Source organism: Salmo salar, chromosome 16 (genome assembly GCF_965601325.2).
Source record: "Salmo salar chromosome 16, fSalSal1, whole genome shotgun sequence".
In the NCBI taxonomy this organism is placed as follows: Eukaryota; Metazoa; Chordata; class Actinopteri; order Salmoniformes; family Salmonidae; genus Salmo; species Salmo salar.
The window spans coordinates 20,095,381-20,116,437 of record NC_138306.1 but is presented as its reverse complement, the minus strand read 5'-3'; the positions used below and the strand labels follow the sequence as shown (position 1 = coordinate 20,116,437).

At 41.5% G+C, this 21,057-nt stretch overlaps 1 protein-coding gene across 1 annotated transcript; it reads right to left on the bottom strand.

Moving 5' to 3' along the window:
• Positions 1-10,064: 10,064 nt before the first annotated feature.
• LOC106573325 (uncharacterized) lies at positions 10,065-12,530 on the bottom strand. The gene is made up of 4 exons (XM_014148279.3): positions 12,196-12,530; positions 11,937-12,030; positions 11,531-11,618; positions 10,065-11,266 (listed from the first exon to the last, which is right to left on the bottom strand). Exons 1-4 carry the CDS (start codon positions 12,245-12,247, stop codon positions 10,334-10,336), a joined length of 1,167 nt encoding a protein of 388 aa, XP_014003754.1. The 5' UTR covers positions 12,248-12,530; the 3' UTR covers positions 10,065-10,333.
• Between the last annotated feature and the right edge of the window lie 8,527 nt (positions 12,531-21,057).

Below are 21,057 nucleotides of genomic sequence, written 5' to 3'. Positions count from 1 at the left end.
GTCATTTAGCAGACGCTCTTATCCAGAGCGACTTACAAGTTGGTGCATTCACCTTCTGATATCCAGTGGAACAACCACTTTACAATAGTGCATCTAAATATTTTAGGGGGGGGGGGGGGGGGGGTTAGAAGGATTACTTTATCCTATATCCTAGGTATTCCTTAAAGAGGTGGGGTTTCAGGTGTCTCCGGAAGGTGGTGATTGACTCCGCTGTCCTGGCGTCGTGAGGGAGCTTGTTCCACCATAGGGGTGCCAGAGCAGCGAACAGTTTTGACTGGGCTGAGCGGGAACTGTGCTTCCTCAGAGGTAGGGAGGCGAGCAGGCCAGAGGTGGATGAACGCAGTGCCCTTGTTTGGGTGTAGGGCCTGATCAGAGCCTGAAGGTACGGAGGTGCCGTTCCCTTCACTGCTCCGTAGGCAATCACCATGGTCTTGTAGCGGATGCGAGCTTCAACTGGAAGCCAGTGGAGAGAGCGGAGGAGCGGGGTGACGTGAGAGAACTTGGGAAGGTTGAACACCAGACGGGCTGCGGCGTTCTGGATGAGTTGTAGGGGTTTAATGGCACAGGCAGGGAGCCCAGCCAACAGCGAGTTGCAGTAATCCAGACGGGAGATGACAAGTGCCTGGATTAGGACCTGCGCCGCTTCCTGTGTGAGGCAGGGTCGTACTCTGCGAATGTTGTAGAGCATGAACCTACAGGATCGGGTCACCGCCTTGATGTTAGTGGAGAACGACAGGGTGTTGTCCAGGGTCACGCCAAGGTTCTTAGCACTCTGGGAGGAGGACACAAGGGAGTTGTCAACCGTGATGGCGAGATCATGGAACGGCCAGTCCTTCCCCGGGAGGAAGAGCAGCTCCGTCTTGCCGAGGTTCAGCTTGAGGTGGTGATCCGTCATCCACACTGATATATCATAAGGTGAATGCACCAATTTGTAAGTCGCTCTGGATAAGAGCGTCTGCTAAATGACTTAAATGTAAATGTAAATGTCTCTTTTCCAAGCTTAAAATGATAAACATTCAACATTGGCCATGCTGTCAATCCAGCATGATTTCTGCCACACTCAAAACAACTTAACTCAGAACTGGGAAATCTGACTTCAGTGAGTTCAAGATAACTGGGAACTCACGAAAAAATGAGCTTCAACTGGCAAAATACGCTTTGAACGGTCATCCAACTTGAAATTGTAAGCCGGGAACTCGGGTCTCTTTCTAGAGCTTCGACCTGAAGATCACTGACGTCATCATGATTCGACCCTGTTTTTTTCCAGAGTTCCCAGTTGTCTTAAACACCATAAATCCTGAGAATTCCAGACTTTGATGACGAAGTTTGATGACAACATTTGCCCATGAAAGACCCGCCGCGCCACCTTCCTGTTCAAGTGAGCACAGCACAACAAGGTGAGTCTGCTGCTGCATAAATTATGTAATATGCCAGAGAGAAATGTTTACTATATCCAAGAAAGTAATACTAAGTGTATGTTGTGTAGTAAGCTGTTAGTAGCCCGTTAGTAGCCCATGTGCCTCACCCTAATCATTTGGTCTATTTACTCCTCTTAATTTCCCTACTGTTCTGACTTGGTGGTGCACATGTAGCCTATAACCTGTTTTAGAGAAATGTAATAATCAAATATTTTAAGAGCTTTCATTGTCTGCTTATATGCCCCCTTTATTTATCCTATGGTTCTGACTTGGTGTACAGGGAAAATACTGTAAGAACGGCCTGTGTTCTGAATTCTGTCGCTATACATTTCACGAGTGCTGAACAAATAGTTATATTGACTACATCCGTCGTAGCTCGCTCATTGTCTTAATTGAAATTGCGGATTGCCTCTTATCCGCTCGTTGTCCCCTTATGCCATAATTTGTACATCTCAATTGTCAGTAGAAATCACATTTGTTTAAGCAAGTCAGCCATATCAGCTATGTTTTTTTAAAAGTCAGTAAATGAGGCTGAATGAACTGTTTCGATGCCAGACAAGGCTCCCCCTGATATCCAGGAGTACCAATGGTAAGGTGTTGGGACTGCTATTGGGACAGCTTTATGTTGGCCCTAACAGTGTGTAGGCACCGGTTGTCACAGTTATAGTGCAATTAATGTATGTTTTTGTGTTGTATAGTGGGTTTGCTGGCATGTATCTAAAAATATACGTTTTTTGTTTGCTCCACCAAGATTTACATGCTAAAATCGCCACTACCACAGAGGTCTCATTTAACCCACAGTTTTACTAATTGATGTTTAAACCACATTCTAACCTGACAGGGCAATATGATCCTGTTGATAGACTCTTTTGGGGGAGAGTTTCAGCATGGCTTTGAACTGGTCAAAACTTGATCCATTTAAGTCATTAAGACCATTGAAGATGTAATGAGCTCAGCCCTCTTGCTTAAGAGCAGGGAATGATGTGTCTGAATACAAAGCCAAATATGCATATGTTTTTCACCGTGTAACATTCCGTTTTGGATCTTTTCTTCATTCATATTTTCTTTCAGCACTTGAATTAAATAATGTAAATAATAATCCAAACGTCTTGTCTCACGTCATCATTACATCTCTCGCTCTTACCATAAGGTCATGTTAAATTGCTACTTTTCATAACCTATTGCACATACAAAAGTGGGATTTCATGTTATTCGCTCAAGACTACTGATTAAAAAAAATATTTGCACCACCCTATTTTTTTGTCCATCATTTTAATGTAAGTACGAGAAACAGCTTGACCTGCGAACATTTGGGGTCTAAGATGTTGAGATAAAGTGGCATTGAAAAGTCTGACATGGAATGCATACCCTAACCTGTGAAAAATGTATGTACTCCAACCTACCCCCAATTCAGTAGTGGTCTTCAGTGAGGTGCCCAGCTGCATGTTTCTGTCCTCCATTACATCCATCTCATTAGATCAGAACAGGATGGACCAACACTGATTTAATATCTCTGGTTTGGTTTACATCCTAAAATATAGTGTTCATTGTTTTCACAGCCCTTTATGTAATGAGAATAAGGACAGGTGTCACATGATGGTTAAACATGTTATGAGATATGACATAGTGGTTCACAACTTAACTTATGACACATGCTATACATCATGAGAAAAAGGCTGTTTAAAGCCATTCACCTTTGGAGAAAAGTGTCTCATGTCAGTCTAGAAGGTTTTCATTGTAATCCATTAGGGAGTCATGATGACTGTTGCCCTTTGAATAAACCTGCTATTCAACATATTTGGCTTGCAGTATGTTTGGCTTGGAGTCTTGCATCAGCAGTTATCTGGCTGCTGTGGTGATAGTAATACTGGAGGTCCTTGGTAAACGCCAGGATGTAGACCGCAGGCTATAGAGTAAGTATTTTGTCAGGCCTTATCTATTCAGATTTGCCAATGTTTCTCTTTCTGAGAATATGGAGACACCAACAAAAGGTTGGTTCAACCTCACAAAGCAATCGGTCTATGAAGGAACAATGTATTTTTCTCATGCTATTTTGACTTTCAGGGATTCAACAGTCTTAGTCAAGGTTTTCATAAAAGTGTTTTTATTTAATCAGGTAGTTTTTCATACAGTATATGAACTGTTTTCACACATGCACACTTGTTTATATGGTTTATGAGGTCAATCAGTTTATAACATGGTTTATGGAGACCTACCTTTCCCATGGTCCAATCAATTAAATTAAATGTTTTATGTAGAAGACACATCTGACTTAGATTTGTTCATATTGAAGTAACATACCTGTAAATACACACATTTGACTTGATATCATTCTCCTCACTCCTACTCTAGAGGAGGGCTGGATGGAGGGCAACTTCAACCTGAAAAACAAACATATTGTCCACATACACGCTCATAAGTTATTTGGCACAAAATATTTACACAGCCGTTGTGCCAAATGCTTTGAATATCAGTTGTACACCTTGCGTGTGTACAGACAGGTCCAATAATGGAAAAAAAGTATTTAAGCTGTAATTTGAATAAACTTGACATTTGTAAAGTCATATACACTGAGTACACAACACATTATGAACTGCTCTTTCTCTGGCATATACTGCTGACCGGGTGAATCTAGGTGAAGCTATTATCACTTATTGAGGTCACTGGTTAAATCTACTTCAATCAGTGTAGATGAAGGGGAGGAGACAGGTTAAAGGAGGATTTTTAAGCCTTGAGACAATTGAGACATGGATTGTGTATGTGTGGCATTCAGAGGGTGAATTGGCAAGACAAAATATTGAAGTGCCTTTGAACAGGGTATGGTAGTAGATGCCAGGCACACCGGTTTGTGTCAAGAACTGCAACGCCACTTGGTTTTTCCACACTCAACAGTTTCCTGTGTGTATCAAGAATGATCCACCAGCCAAAGGACATCCAGCATCCCTGTGGAGCGCTTTTGACACCTAGTAGAGTCCATGCCCCAACGAATTTTAGCTCCTAGTGGAGCATAGAGCCTCAACAGCATTGAGGATTAAGCCTACAGGGTCATGGAGACATGTGACACATGCTGCCCTACCACAACAGACAACTGTCTCCATTATTACACCCTAAACCCTCATCCCAGCAATGATCATGCCTTCATTTGGAGTACTTGTAGAAATATGTGAACGCTATTCCTTTCTACTTTACCAAAAACTGTAAAAATGTTACTTCAAAAGACACTGTTTATCTTGAACAATGCCTGGATTAACGAAATAACGAACAGATCGAACATTGCAGTATGAACAACTGCAAAATAAAGTAATTTCAATTTACAATTTATTATAGCATTTATTTGGATAGAAAGTATATTATTTGTGCAAAATATTACTATGTTATGTTGACTTCACTTTCCATGTGAAATGTGTATGTAATGACTGTTAATAACATACCTGCATGGCTTCATGTGGGTTCAATCCCTTTTGTAGGGAAGTGAACCCAAGTGGCATTCACAAGAGGTGAATGGCCACACCTCTCCTAACTCTCCCTACACCGCCATGCAGTTATGGAGGTAACATAAATCACTCAGTAAACCAAAAGATATGCTGTCTTTTTATCGATGTGATCTAAATACACTTATAAAGTCACAAATATAGGCTATATTCTATTTAAAACATACTCTTAGATAAGGTCAAATGATTTGTTATCCTTAATTTATGATTCTTCTTTAAAGACCTGCATTGTCACTATATCTGTCAAATAACAAAATAATACTGTACTGCTACTGTGGAATTTTAATGGTCATAATGCCATTTAAAATTATTATTTTTAAATGAACTGCCAACGTGGGAATTGGAACATCCATTGTTTAGAGCTCTCATTTCTCGGTCGGAACTTGGGCGTCTTGGAGACAGAAGTAAATATAATTAAGAAACATCATGAACACAGTCTGAATGGGTCTACAGCCATTACATCTGTAGAACACTGGAACAAGTCTGGAATAATAGAGCTAAGGTGGCTGACAGTTTTGCCATCGACTGGATAATGGAGGACATCGGCCACAAGCTTGACCTAAGACAGTTGGATGCAAAAAGGGCAAGTCGACGACAGATGTCTTGGTCAGCCTCCTATACATTATGTAAAATCCACTGATGCAAGTAAGACCATTATATATGCACTATAATAACAGCAAATTTTGCCAAAGCCTTCAACAAAATGTACAATACAGTGGTAACAAAGTGCCTGATTCAGCTAGGAGTCAGAGCCCCTTTTCCCCTGGGCTGTAGCTTCATCTCCAAAAGGAAGCAGAGGGTGAGGTACTAAGGCACCCTTTCACCATGGCAACATCTGACCCGTGGAGTGACTCAAGGTCCACTTCTTGGACCCCTTATCTTCCTGGCCCTCATCCACAGTACACTTCAGAAGTTCGCTCACAGGTGGAAATATATTGATGACATGAACATTGAGTCGGGCAGCTTTCCAGCCTTCAACATGGTCTAGAAAAATTGTACTCCTAGGTAGATGAGCACTCCACGCAGCTCAACCCAAACAAGTGCAAAGCAATGCATGTTTGCTTTACAAACAACCCACCCCCTTTGGAACCCTTGTAACTAAATGGGACACTCTGCAAACAACATCTGATATTAAACTGCTGGGATCCAGGATGACTTGAGCTGGACCAACGAGTGGAAAAGGGTAACCAGAAACTCTTTGTGGTTAGCTGTGGCTCAGTTGGTAGAACATGCCCATTGGGGATCATGGGTTCCTAATGTGAGCCTTTGCAGGGATCGGGACACCTTTGGAAGCCTCCAATCAACGGACCAATTGTTATTAGTATAGAGCGTTGTACTGACCAATAGAACATGTTGAAAGCATATATGTTCTCTTGGTCAGTTCAACATTTTATCACAATCTATTGGTCAGTCTTTGCTAATAACAATCAATTGGTTGATCTTGCTACAACTGTTTTAACCAACCATGTTTTTATTAGCATATTCTTTATTGGTCCCTGAGGTCATTTTAAAAGCCTCATGACTTATTACTGTAAAAACCCTGAAAGCCAAAAATGCGTTGGTTCTCCTTTTTGCAATAAAGCTTTATTTAACTCTCTCCCCAATTCATACACCTTGGTTTGAATGTGAGGTATTGGCAGTAATCCCTTCCCGTTGCAAGAGTCAAGCACACCCTTTAAAAGTAAATAATGAAATGACCAGAGCATTTTGACAAGGTGTCAGTGGGTGGTATTATTCCAAGGTGATATAGAGGAACATTACATTGTACCAGGTATGTAAATATAGGCTGTTGCCTAGTGCTTACTGTAAAGGACTATATTTACTAGCTTGGTACAGGGTAATTACATGGGTAGTAATAGCAGTATATGACAACTAGAGGAACGTCTAAAAAATGTGTAGGCTTTATTATCAGTATAGCATTACACGGGCACTCTGGCAGGTCGAACAGAACATACAAATAATTGCCAAATGCACTTTAACAAATGCACCTAGGGATCAGAGACTGTCATTTCTGCTAGTGTAAACATATTTAAATAGTATTGTATAGAGGAGCCTATCAAGTGGTGTGGATGAGGTGTGTGTGTGTGTGTATATATATATACACACACACATACACTGCATTCGGAAAGTATTCATACCCCTTGACTTTATCCACATTTTGTTACGTTACAGCCTTATTCTAAAATTCATTAAATTGTTTTTCTCCCTCATCAATCTACACACAATACCCCATCATGGACAAAGCAAAAACAGGTTTATAGATTTTTTTGCAAATGTATAAAAAACAAAACAATATATGAAATATCACATTTACATAAGACCCTTTACTCAGTACTTTGTTGAAGCACCATTGGCAGCGATTACAGCCATGCGTCTTCTTGGGTATGATGCACAAGTTTGGCACCTGTACTTGAGGAGTTTCTCCCATTCTTCTCGGCAGATCACCTCAAGCTCTCCAGAAATGTTTGATCAGGTTCAAGTCCGGGCTCTGGCTGGGCCACTCAAGGACATTAAGAGACTTGTCCTGTAGCCAATCCCGCGTTGTCTTGGCTTTGTGCTTAGGGTCGTTGTCCTGTTAGAAGGTGAACCTTCACCCCAGTCTGAGCGATCTGGAGCAGGTTTTCATCAAGAATCTTTCTGTACTTTGCTCTGTTAATATTTTCCTCTATCCTGACTAGTCTCCCTGTCCCTGCCGCTGAAAAACATCCCCACAGCATGATGCTGCCACCACCATGGTTCACCGTAGGGATTGTGCCAGGTTTCCTCCAGACGTGACGCTTGGCATTCAGGCCAAAGAGTTCAATCTTGGTTTCATCAGATCAGAGAATCATGTTTCTCATGGTCAGAGTCCTTTAGGTGGCTTTTGACAAAATCCAAGCAGGCTGTCATGTGCCTTTTACTGAGGAGTGGCTTCCGTCTGCCACTCTACCATAAAGGCCTGATTGGTGGAGTGCTGCAGATGGTTGTCCTCCCATCTCTGTCGGAGTTACCATCATGTTCTTGGTCACCTCCCTGACCAAGGCCCTTCTCCCCCGATATCAGTTTGGTGGTTCCAAACTTCTTCCATTTAAGAATGATTGAGGCCACTGTGTTCTTGGGGACCTTCAATGCTGCAGAAATTTGTTGGCACACTTCCCCAGATCTGTGCCTCGACACAATCCTGCCTTGGAGCTCTAAGGACAATTATTTTGACCTCATGGCTTGGTTTTTGCTCTGACGTGCATTGTCAACTGTGGGACCTTATATAGACAGGTCTGTGCCTTTTCAATTGATTGGACATGATTTGTATTTACCACAGGTGGACTCCAAGTTGTAGAAACATCTCAAGGATGATCAATGTAAACAGGATGCACCTGAGCTCAACTGTGAGTCTCATAGCAAAGGGTCTGAATACTTATGTAAATAAGGTCTGTTTTGTATGTTTAATCAATTACCAAAAATTTCTAAAAACCTGTTTTCGCTTTGTCATTCGGGGGTATTGTGTGTAGATTGATGAGGATTTTTATTTTCCATTTAATCCATTTCATAATAAGGCTGTAAAGTAACAAAATGTGGAAAAAGCGAAGGTGTCTGAATACTTTCCGAATGCACTGTATATACAGCACCAGTCAAAGGTTTGGACTCCAACTCATTCCAGGGTTTTTTATTTTCACTATTTCCTACATTGTAGAATAATAGTGAAGACATCAAAACTATGAAATAACACATATGGAATCATGTAACCAAAAAAAGTGTTCCACAAATAAAAATATATTTCATAAGAGATTCTTCAAAGTAGCCACCCATTGACTTGATGACAGCTTTACACACGCTTGGCATTCTCTCAACCGGCTTCTTGAGGTAGTCACCTAGAATGCATTTCAATTAAACAGGTGCGCCTTGTTAAAAGTTAATTTGTGGAATTTTTCCTTATTAATGCATTTGAGCCAATCAGGTGTGTTGTGACAAGGTACGGGTGGTATAGATAAGATAGCCATAGTTGGTAAAAGACCAAGTCCATATTATGGCAAGAACAGCTGAAATAAGCAAAGAGAAACGACAGTCCATCATTACTTTATGACATGGTCAGTCAATGTGGAAAACTTCAAGAACCTGGAATGTTTCTTCAAGTGCAGTCGCAAAAACCATCAAGCGCTATGATGAAACTGGCTCTCATGAGAACTGCCACAGGAAAGGAATACCCAGAGTTACCTCTGCTGCAGAGGATAAGTTCATTAGAGTTACCAGCCTCAGAAATCGGCAGTTGACTGCACAGCAGATTGCAGCCCAAAGAAATGCTTCAGAGTTCCAAGTAAAAGACATCTCAACATCAACTGTTCATAGGAGACTTCGTGAATCAGGCCTTCTTGGTTGAATTGCTGCAAAGAAGCCACTCCTAAAAGCACACCAATAAGAAGAAGAGACTTGCTTGGACCAAGAAACACGAGCAAAGGACATTCGACCAGTGGAAATTTGTCCTTTGGTCTGATGAGTCCAAATTTGAGATTTTCGGTTCCAACCGCTGTGTCTTTGTGAAACGTAGAGTAGGTGAACAGATGATCTCAACATGTGTGGTTCCCACTGTGAAGCATGGAGGTGTGATGGTGCTTTGCTGGTGACACTGTCGGTGATTTCTTTAGAATTCAAGGCACACGTAACCAGCATGGCTACCACAGCATTCTGCAGCGATACGCCATCCCATTTAGTTTGTGCTTAGTGGGACTATAATTTGTTTTTCAACAGGACAATGAACCAAAACACACCTCCAGGCTGTGTAAGGGCTATTTGACCAAGAAGGCGAGTGACGGAGTGCTGCATCAGATGACCTGGCCTCCACAATCACCCAACCTCAACCCAATTGAGATGGTTTGGGATGAGTTGGACCACAGAGTGAAGAAAAAGCAGCCAGCAAGTGCTCAGCATGTGGGAACTCCTTCAAGACTATTGGAAAAACATTCCAGGTGAAGCTGGTTGAGAATGCCAAGAGTGTGCAAAGCTGTCATCAAGGCAAAGGGTGGCTACTTTGAAGAATCAAAAATATATTTTGATTTGTTTAGCACTTTTTTGGTTTCTACATGATTCCATGTGTTATTTCAGTGTTGATGTCTTCACTATATTCTTCAATGTAGAAAATAAAACATTAAGAAAAACCCTTGAATGAGTAGGTGTGTCCAAATTTGACTGATATTTATACATACACACTGCAAGCAAAAAGATGAAATGAGCGCAACAAACATTGTAGCAGCTTCTCTTTCAGGGTGCAACTTCACACAGATGCACTCAATGCTCATTACAGCCAGCACCAATTGAGTGACTTTGCACTCCCTGTGTGTGCAGGTTAACCTAAAATGATGGGACTGGTGACATAGGAACCTGTTTATGACTTGTGCACACTCACCTACAGTACATCCTTCACCTATTCAACTTTTACTTATGGTTCATTTTTCACAGCTTATCAACAAGTCTCTCAAATATGGAAAGCAGTTTCTCTCTTTTTTCTATAGTGGATGAGTCCAGTTCCACATCAGTGGAGCCGTTGTTCCTGGAAATCTTGTTTTTCATTAGGGCTTCCTTTTCTTTCTGCAGCTCTGCCCTCTCTCTCTCGATTGACGCCCTATCCCTGTCTAGTATGGCTCGCTCCCGTTCCATTGCTGCTCGCTCCCTGTCCATCGCTGCTCTGTCCTTGTCTAGTGAAGCTCTGCCTCGCTCAACAGCCACCCTCTCTCTGTTCACCACATCCCTCTCTCTGTCCAGTATCAACCTCTCCCTGTCAAAGTCTGCCTGCTCCCTCTCTAACACTTCTCGCTCTTTCTCTAAATCTGCTATCTGCCTCTCTAGTTCAGCAGTCTCCCTCTCAATGTTCCTGCCAGGGTTTCTCACCAACATGGCTCTTCCGTCTTCAGCTATGGTCTCTACATCCTCAGCCATGGTCCTCCCGTACCCACCCACTGGCATCTTGTCAGGCGCGGCCCTCTCATTCTGAGCTGAACCCCTGCCCTCCTCTCGCAGGGCCCTCTCGCACTCCACCGCTGCCCTCCGGATCTCCTCTGTAGCTGCATCTGTGTATGCCACCTGTCCATCTGCTACCGTGCTCGCAGCACCAACACTCTCCCCCAGCTGTGCCTTGGCCCAGAACTCAAAAATGTTTGTTCCCTCACCTCCCTCCGGCCTCATACATAGTCTCTTGTTGGCTATGGGAGAGGTAGTGGGAGAGGATGCAAATGAAACGTCCCCAACTTCCCCAAAATCAAACAGTGAAGGGTTTAGGATACGGGCAGACCCAGCTAGGCGACCCTCGATGGCATCGTCCATGAGGTGAAACCAACGCCAGGACATTGGATTGACTTTCTCCATGCCAAGAGGAGGGTACTTAAAATCCTACACAGAAAAAGGGACAAGGGGTACAATCAGATTAATGCTCTATATTGGTCTTGGGTTTGCTGGAGTTTGTTCCAGGCAGGCCTTATGACACACTTGATTCAACACATCATTGAGCCCTTAATTAGTTGAAACAGGTTAGTACTTAACTGGAACAAAAGCCTGGAATTTGTGTTTAAGAGACTGAATTCAAAACAGAAGAGAATACATGTTGAACCAGGACCAAGGCTGTTGCCTGCTCTCACATGGAATCATAACCATTACCTTATATTTCTTTTTAAGGTTTTCCCACTTCTTTTTCAATTGCCCGGTCGTAAGCTTTCCTTCCAGACCCAACTCTACTAACATTGCTCTGCAGAATCAAAGTGAGACAAGTCAGATACTACAGATAGGGTTTCATCTTCATAACCAGCTCTTAATACAATGACCTTCGCTGACGGCTTTTTCAAATAACATTGTTAGTAAAAGCACATCAGTGAGTCAGTGAATCAACATTGATTCACCAATTAAATGGATCAAATGTTTTCCTTAGACCAATTACAGTCAACAAATGGCATGTGACAGTTCATTTTGAGGTACAGATAAAAGGCAAAACAAATTGTGCTGGGGATAATCAAACCAACAAACAGCACATTCACTAGTAGTGCATCATTGTATCACTCTCACTCACCTCCAGGCAGGCATGGCAGAGTTTCTCTTCCCAGTGAAGATGGCGTCATTCGTTGCACGCAATTTTATCAATCTGGATATGTCATTTTCCGACACTTATTGGGGAAAAATACAACAATGTTAATCCATCAGCACACGCATAACTTTGACAGACCCCAACTCAGCGACGTGGCAAAATAATATGGTTAACATTATGGCATTAACAATATTAACATTATATTTGAAAACGACATTCAATTTCAACAATACCAAACACTTACTTTTATAGTTATATTCTGCACCAAAAGGTCTTTTATCCATCGCATCCATCATGAACAAATACAAGGGTACTAAATTGAAGGGTACTCGAAACAAAGCCCGTATCTTGTAGTGCACTAGCTAGCAAGAGTAAATATGGCGGCGTCCCTCGATCCCTCGTCCTCCTTCGTGAAGAGCCCTATTTATATAATCCACATCTAAATGAAACAATATACGGGGTTTCTTACTATGAATGATTTACTGGTTTGTGATTACAGACCGATGTGTAATCAAATAAAAAGTCTGGATAGATTCGACTCAGAAACTAGCCTATTTGATAAGTGTGGAGGAGGGTTTTTCACAACGTTAGTAGAGAAGAAGGCTGCGTCGAGAAATAGACAAATTCAATTGGTTGTGCGCGAAACTTCCTTTTAGCATGCTCAGTAGTGCACGTCCCAAAGGGTAGGCTACTAAAAACAACAAGGCCACAAACAATTACTAAACCTACAGTACCCCAATCTTTGGTAATGCCATTCAACATGTTCTATTGCCAACTACCCTGAACTGTCATTTTAAGATTAAAGTGTGAAACCCCACAGAATCCCCCAATTGTGGCCTATGAACAACCCAATGATAACATTTTTAGATTTTACATTATATAATGCAGACTGTAAAGTAAGCAATGTGCAATAAAATTACAAAATTCAGTGTTAGATTTATACTATATTAAACAGAGCGTTCCAGTGTCTGATTGAGAATACACTGGCTGAACACTTTGGAGATAAATGTGTGAATTTATTAAGTCAGTAAACTGTTTGCTTACTGCATTAGATTCCAAGTGTCATCTCTCATTCTCACTTATAAGAGAAGTCGACTTATGGTCTTCACCAAAGACAGTAAAACTGTAAGTGGCCTGGCTCACAGGACTGGAGCAATCTCCTGTTTCTGAAGCGTGTGGCAGAAACAGGACATTTTGTAGTGTTATGTATATTATAGAATATGTATTATGTATTTTATTTGTTGTTTTGTTTCCTGTTTGGACCCCAGGAAGAGTAGCCGCTGCCAGGAGATCCTAATAAAAACCCATGAAATTACAAACATACTCAGTTTGCTATAGAATACTACAGTACTTACTATAGAATTATGTAGTATACAATACTACACACTGGAGTATCCCTTGATCATTTAGTAGACTACGCACTGTAGTATCCCTTGTGTAGTACTTACTATATAATGTTGTAGCATAGTAGAATACTATACTGAACAAAAATATAAACGTAACATGCAACAATTTCCTTGATTTTACTGAGTTACAGTACATATGAGGAAATCAGTCAATTGAAATAAATAAATTAGGCCCTAATCTATGGATTTCAAGAGTGGGAATAGATATATGTATCTGTTGGTCACAGAAACCTTTTTAAAAAATTGGCCTCACAATGGGCCTCAGGATCTTGTCACGGTATTTTTGTGCATTCAAATTGCCATCGATAAAATTAAATTGTGTTCTTTGTCCGTAGCTTATGCCTGCCCATACCATAACCCCACCGCCACCATGGGGCTCTCTGTTCACAACATTGACATCAGCAAACCGCTCGCCCACACAACGCCATGCACGTGGTCTGCGGTTGTGAGGCCGGTTGGACATACTACCAAATACTCTAAAATGATGTTGGAGGCGCTTATGGTAGAGAAATTAACATTACATTTTCTGGCAACAGCTCTGGTGGATATTCCTGCAGTCAGCATGCCAATTGCAGACTCCCTCAAAACTTGAGACATCTGTGGCATTGTGTTGTGTGACAAAACTGCACATTTTAGAGTAGCCTTTTACTGTCCCCAGCACAAGGTGCGCCTGTGTAATGATCATGCTGTTTAATCAGATTCTTGATACACCTGTCAGGTGAATGGATTATTTTGGCAAGGGAGAAATGCTTTTGTGCACAAAATAAGCTTTTTGTGCATATTGTTAAAGTTGCGTCAATTCGATTCTGGTATCAGAACAAAATAGTCAGCACATAGTAACTTCTGATTTATTTGTACTTTAATTAATGCAAACACGTGTATGGTAAATATGTTGTTTATATATATATATATACGGTCTCGCTGTGACACCACGCAGGGCAGACAGAGAAGAGAACGTCACATCCTATTGTTCTCTCTTATATACTCTCACAGAGATAGTTCCCGCTCAATGCTGGCCTGTCAGAGGGAGGAGGAGCGTGGTTTAAACTTGCTCATCCTATCGTCGGCGTGCAGGCTGGTCCCAGCCTCGTGACGCACTTCCTGTCGCCGGGTGTAGTTCTTGTCTTCAGCAGTTGACTTATCCGTAGTTTATATACTTAATATTGTAGCATAGCTTCCCCAGTATATTCTATAGGTTATGCTAACAAATAGCCAGTTCAACCCTAACAATATGTAACATTTCTGGAATCTTTTATTTCAGCTCATGAAACAACTTTACATGTTGTGTTTATATTTTTGTTCAGTGTATAATAAAAACTACTGTTATCCACAAAAAAACCCTAGTAAATACTACAGTAATGTCTGCAAAAACACTTTTTTTAACTATAGTAAATGGACCCCCATTGTTCTCAGGCCACCTCTGCAAGTTATCACTCTAAGGCAGGGGTAGGCAACCCTGTTCCTGGAGTGCCACATGTACTGAAGGATTTTTGTTCCAACTGAGCAAATTGATCAGTTTGGTGATTTCCGAAATTCAAACACCTGGTCTTCCAAGTCGGTTAAATCAAAAACATGAAGTGCCTGCGGCACTCCAGGACTAGTATCGGCAAAAATGACAAAAATACATTGATCTTTATGGTATTTTGAAATTGTACTTGTATTTTGTCATGTATTTAATTAAAATACATGTATTTTGTATTTTAAAATACATCTGCAACTAGCCGGCCCGAACAGTAACAATATTCACAGTAACGGTTACAGAAAAGTTTTACGTCATTGTAAATATGAATTTGTTCTTAACTGACTTGCCTAGTTAAATAAAGGTAAAATAAATAAATGACCAAAATGTAAATGTATATTAACATACCAAAATTAATTGCAAAGCATACTGGGTATTAGTATTGGCCTTGTTTTGGGGTGGAGCTCATTAGAATAATACTCAGCATGCTTTGCAATTGTTTATTTTGACATTATATTGAATTAATTTAGCAGACACGTATCACACCATAGGGCCATCAGACTTCTGATACCAATGCAGGGTGAAAGGGGATAATTGCTTGTCACATGATCAAGCAAGAAAACACATTATACTATGAATCACACTAGTAGAATAGAATGCATGATCTAGATTATATACAAAAGCGGACAGAGAAATATCATCAATTATTGCTTTAACATATACCATGTGAAAATTTCCTCAGAATAAATAACACAGGGTGGTAAGTAGGAAGTTAGAGAGATACCACTAGATGGAGGTAGCAAACACCAATAAGAGGCAATATGTCACTTACAGAAAACACTTCAATAACAATTCTTCATTCATGCCTGATGGGTGGAGTTTTTAAATAGAACATACACCTGCATTCTGTCTGGAGAAGACTGAGTTCAAGATTACCACCCCTACGTGAATGTTTTATCTGCTGTATAGCACAGAAGGACATGGAGGAGATGGGGGTGACCGGCCTTTGAGAAATGACGTCCAATAGGGGATTTGGGGTCATTTCTCCTTACAGCACTCGTGTTCTATAATACGTGTTCTTATCTGTCAACTGGTTTTGCCCCCGTATTGCTTATTGCATGGACAGGAGATAAGGTATATGACGGTAGAAGAGCTGCATGTGGGGGGAGCTGTTGGGTAGTGTATTGTTTGCCAATGGCAGAGCTGCTGAAGACACTCATTTCGCCTGAGACCGAAACGTTTGTGTTTTGTTTTCGCCTTTCATTTATGCAATGATTTTTTTGGGCACCATGATGTTATAATAAACATTTTATTTTGCATTCAAGCCTCAGTTTTGGACAGTGTGTGCAGGTCTCCATCTCTTTCAAATACTGCCCATCTCTGGCCCTGCAATAAGGTGTGACCCATCTTAGCGAACGTTGGTTTGATCTGATTGGATATATTGTTTGGTTTTTGGTCTGTGGTTGGTCAAATCTGGTTTGAAAAAGTATATGTTGGTATAAAAGAATGACAGATTTAATGTTCAACCCTCTTCTTACTTCCTGTCCATGGAGAAATGTTGTTTAACACACTATACACAATATTGAGCCTGATTATGGGTCAGGGTTCTCCGTCTTCATGCCAATACATTGAAAATATACGGGTCAAACATTACCATCTAAACACACCAATCTAAAGGACTGCAGATACTGAACTAAACAAAGGTCATGTAACAAAGAGTTAACAGAGTAAAACTAACTATTTACGCATACCGGTACACAATGTATGACACTTCAAGTTCTTGAAAGTAACAGTATTGAAGGGAGGGCACTTTGCTAAGGGAGCGGGGTCCCAATGTTCCAAAGAAAGGTCAAGAGTTGGAGCAGGACTAAGCTGGAGATAATCAGCGTGTTTGAAGGGATCATTTTGAGCAAGGCAAGACACAGAATCACTAGTCTTGATCACATAATGAGGAGTTATTTGGAACGCAAAGTGATTTGTAGAAGTTATTCTGAGCAGATCAACCGCAATGCAGTCTATCTCAAACATGCCCAGACAGTACATGGAACTTGACAGGAAGAACTGCTCCAAATATAGCATTTATGTTTTTACTCTTTACTCCTCTTTCCTTAGCCATTCTGGGGCATCAGCATCGAGGGGAAGACTGTGCAGTCATAGAAAGAGTGAAACTCCTCCTGATCCTCTTCATCTGGGTGGGAGTCACCCGACTCAACTCCATCATCAGTACTGTCAAAGTCCCAGGAATCCTGCAGAAACCGGTTAGCCTGACACCTACTACCATACCTCGTTCAAAGGCACTTACATTGTATTATTATTTTTTATCATTTTACCCCTTTTTCTCCCCAATTTCGTGGTATCCAATTGGTAGCAGTTACTGTCTTATCTCATCGCTGCAACTCCCGTACGGACTCGGGAAAGGCGAAGGTCGAGAGCCATGCGTCCTCCGAAACACAACCCAACCCAACCCAACCAAGCCGCACTGCTTCCTGACACAACGAACATCCAACCCGGAAGCCAGCCGCACCAATGTGTCGGAGGAAACACCGTACACCTAGCGACCTGGTCAGCGTGCACTGCGCCCGGCGGCACTTACATTTTTTGTCTTGCCCATTCACCCTCAGAATGGCACACAATCCATGTCTCAATTTTCTCATGGCTTAAAAATCCTTTAACCTGTCTCCTCCCCTTCATCTAAACTGATTGAAGTGGATTTAACAAGTGACATCAATAAGATATCATTGCTTTCACCTGGATTCACCTGGTCAGTCAGGTGTTGCTAATGTTTTTTTACACTCAGTGTATGTTTGAAGTTTCAAACTTGTTTTCATTGAGGAGGCAGATAAAGTATTTATATCAAAAGCAATCACTTTTGCATGTGAAAACATAGAATCCTACTCATTACTCCACATTCTTAACTTACGTCACGTTCGTTTTGAGACGACTTCGCCGTCGGCTCATGGCCAGGAGACAGCCTGGTCCCAAAAAGAATGCAATCAACGCTAACCCGGTTCACTCGGGGAACGCCCAGGGCATTCATGGCATCCCCTCATTAGCTCATCAGGTGTGCAGACAGACAAACTTTAGGTGACACTTTCCTAGAGATGAGCTGTTGTAGGCCCTGCCCCCACCTGTGTCCTTTCAAATCAAATGTTGTCACTTGCTTCAGAAATAACAGGTGTAGATATCATTTAAATGCTTACTTATGGGTTCTTTTCCAACAAAGCAGAGTTAAAGATACATTTTTTATATATATAAATAGTAACATGATAAAAAAAATACACAGTCAATAACGAATAACTATAACGAGTAAAAATAACATGGCTATATACAGGGAGTACCAGTAGGGGTACGATGTGCAGGGGTACAAGGTAATTGAAGTAGCTATGTACACATAGTAGGGGTAAAGTGATTAGGCAACAGGATAGATAAGACAGTAGCAGTAGCGTATGTGGTGAGTGTGAGTGTGTCGCGTCAGTATGTATGTGTGCACGTGTTGTGTGTGTGTGGGCATATGTGGTGTGTGTGTGTGGGCATATGTAGTGTGTGTGTGTGTATGTGTGTGTTGGGGTTTCAGTGTAAGTGTGGGCAGAGTCCAGTGTGTATGCATTGTGTCAGTGCAGGAGAGTTGGTGCAAAAAAGTGTATGGTGGGGTGTATGTGTGTGTTGGGGTGTCGGTGTCAGTGTAAGTATGTGTGTGTTGGGGTGTCAGTGTAAGTATGTGTGTTGGGGTGTCAGTGTCAGTGTAAGTATGTGTGTGTTGGGGTGTCAGTGTAAGTATGTGTGTTGGGGTGTCAGTGTCAGTGTAAGTATGTGTGTGTTGGGGTGTCGGTGTCAGTGTAGGTATGTGTGTGTTGGGGTGTCAGTGTAAGTATGTGTGTGTTGGGGTGTCAGTAGAAGTATGTGTGAGTTGGAGTGTCGGTGTCAGTGTAAGTATGTGTGAGTTCGGGTGTCAGTGTAGGTATGTGTGTGTTGGGGTTTCGCTCCAACCCCAGTTGTTACTAACCTGGTTCAGCTTATCAACCAGCTATTTATTCAAATCAGGTGTGATAGATAAAGGCTGGAGTGAACGGTACCTCTCCAGGAACAGGGTTGGAGAGCACTGATCTAGCATCTCCAGAGACCACTCTGACACTTTCCTCTGACACTGACTGCATTCAATGCATTCTGTGGCCATGTAATACGACTCATCAATGTTCAGTGTCCAGAATCCAGCCCAGTCTGAGAGCAGCTGGCCTTGGCACTAGGACTGAGTGCATGCCAGCTTCAATTGCCACATTCATTGGGAAAAACGTTGCAAAGTAGGGGGCAGGTGAGGTTGGTGGCAGGTGTTGGGGTAGGTTCCTTGTCAATCATTGGCTTATTGGTGAAATCAACAATCAGACAATATCTTCTTTAAGTAAATCAATCAAACCTTTATTAATGCAATTGCAGACAGAAGTTGACAACGGAAACATAGCACACATGTTTCAGAATAAGTTCTGAAAAATAAAAAAGGTCAAAGTTGCCTTAATATGTTTGCAGTCAACCCCTAGTGATGTAACTGCCTACGTCAACACCTTCTACTCATGAGACCAAGCCCATGCATATACAGTTATACAAACTTGCAGGAGAAAACAATAGTCCAGTGTTTTCTAAGGGCTCATCAGTAATTGTCCATTCCTGTGTGGTTTACAATGGTGTCTGACTTGTCTCTTATCTATTTACTCTCCTGCAGGGGTCTGTGTTTATGTATCTCTTTTAGCCTTGAGGCACTTTCTCACAGACACCCTGTTTTGACTGCAATAGCTCACACATCTCTCAGACCGTTCCTTATAAGAGGCAGAGACTAGAAAATAACTGTGGAACAGTATTAAACCTTATAATGCATATTATATAGTTAATCTGTAGTCCAGGATCATATAAATGTAGTGGGGAGGGTCTTTAAGCCCTTCCCCTTCTATTAATACAACATAAGCATAATCAATTATTATAATACATCAGGTGACCCCGATCACAGGTCATGGTTGGCGTACAAAAGAAGAACATACGCACATCCCCTCCCCTCTGTGACGTCTTGACCATTTCTATTCCAAATGAACACAGAGAACTAATAGGATATCCAGCTTATACAAGATCAACAAAACATCTGGTTGCTGTTCATTTTGTACAGCTGGACATCCTATTAGTTCTCTGAGATACATTGGAATAGAAATGATCAAGATGTCACGCAGGGGAGGGGACATTGAGAGGAAACTTCTTCAAAGGAAATCTGTTATCAAGGCAAAGGGTGGCTACTCTGAAGAATCTCTTTGAAGAATTTGTTTAACACTTTTTTGGTTACTACATGATTCCATGTGTTATTTCATAGTTTTCATGTCTTCACTATTATTCTACAATGTAGAAAAAGGTAAAAATAAAGAAAAACCCTGGAATGAGGAGTGTCCAAACTTTTGACTGGTACTGTATATATAACGGCACATATTGATCACCTTCCTTGTGTATATATTTTGATACATTGAATGTTTAATATTGTGAACCTGTTATATATTTTTTACCTCCTGTTTCAGGAATTGAAAGTACTGAGTACTGCCTCTATATATAGGACTTTCCACCCCCACTTGGGATGTGGATGCCTGATGAAGACCTAAGGGTTGAAACGTTGTTATAAATAAAATCACCTGGGAACATGAGCAGGAGTGTGCAGCGTTTTCCAGGTCATGGTTGGAAAAAAATGTAGCTCTGGTGGAATGTACTCAACATTCCCAGAACTGTCCGTCTGAAACAGGGCCTGGCTTACCCACTCCTACTGCTGAGGCAGGAGTGACGTCCACCAACCATCAGGCAGAAAAATCTGCAACAGACAGACAATGGAAACATTACTCTTTGTTGTTCTCACCATGACTTTAGTGCAATCTGTACCAAAGGGTAAGGATAGGCCGCTCACCTACTGGTCCTTTGTATCTCAGTTGATAAGAGCATGGCACTTGTAATGCCTGGGTAGTGGGTTCACTTCCTGGGATCACTCATATGTAAAATGGAATCTACACACAGATTTTTTTGCAGCTAGCGGTCTGTTCACTTCTCCAGTCTCATCACTTGGCACACCAACACAGGCAGACCCAATGAAAGTTATCTGAAATATGGTGAATACAGTAGTTAAGTGTTCTTACTTTAGCAAACAATAAAGCAAACTGAACTTAGTTAACATTAGAAAACAGAAAAATGTATTGCCATGCAACACATTGAGTTGTAAGCACGTGTT

Coding starts and splice junctions, on each gene's coding strand:
- LOC106573325 (XM_014148279.3), bottom strand. CDS start 12,247: ATGATGGATGCGATGGATAAAAGACCTTTTGGTGCAGAATATAACTAT. Junction 12,031..12,195: donor TGCAGAATATAACTATAAAA/GTAAGTGTTTGG, acceptor TTCCCCAATAAG/TGTCGGAAAATGACATATCC. Junction 11,267..11,530: donor ACCTTAAAAAGAAATATAAG/GTAATGGTTATG, acceptor TTTTCTGTGTAG/GATTTTAAGTACCCTCCTCT.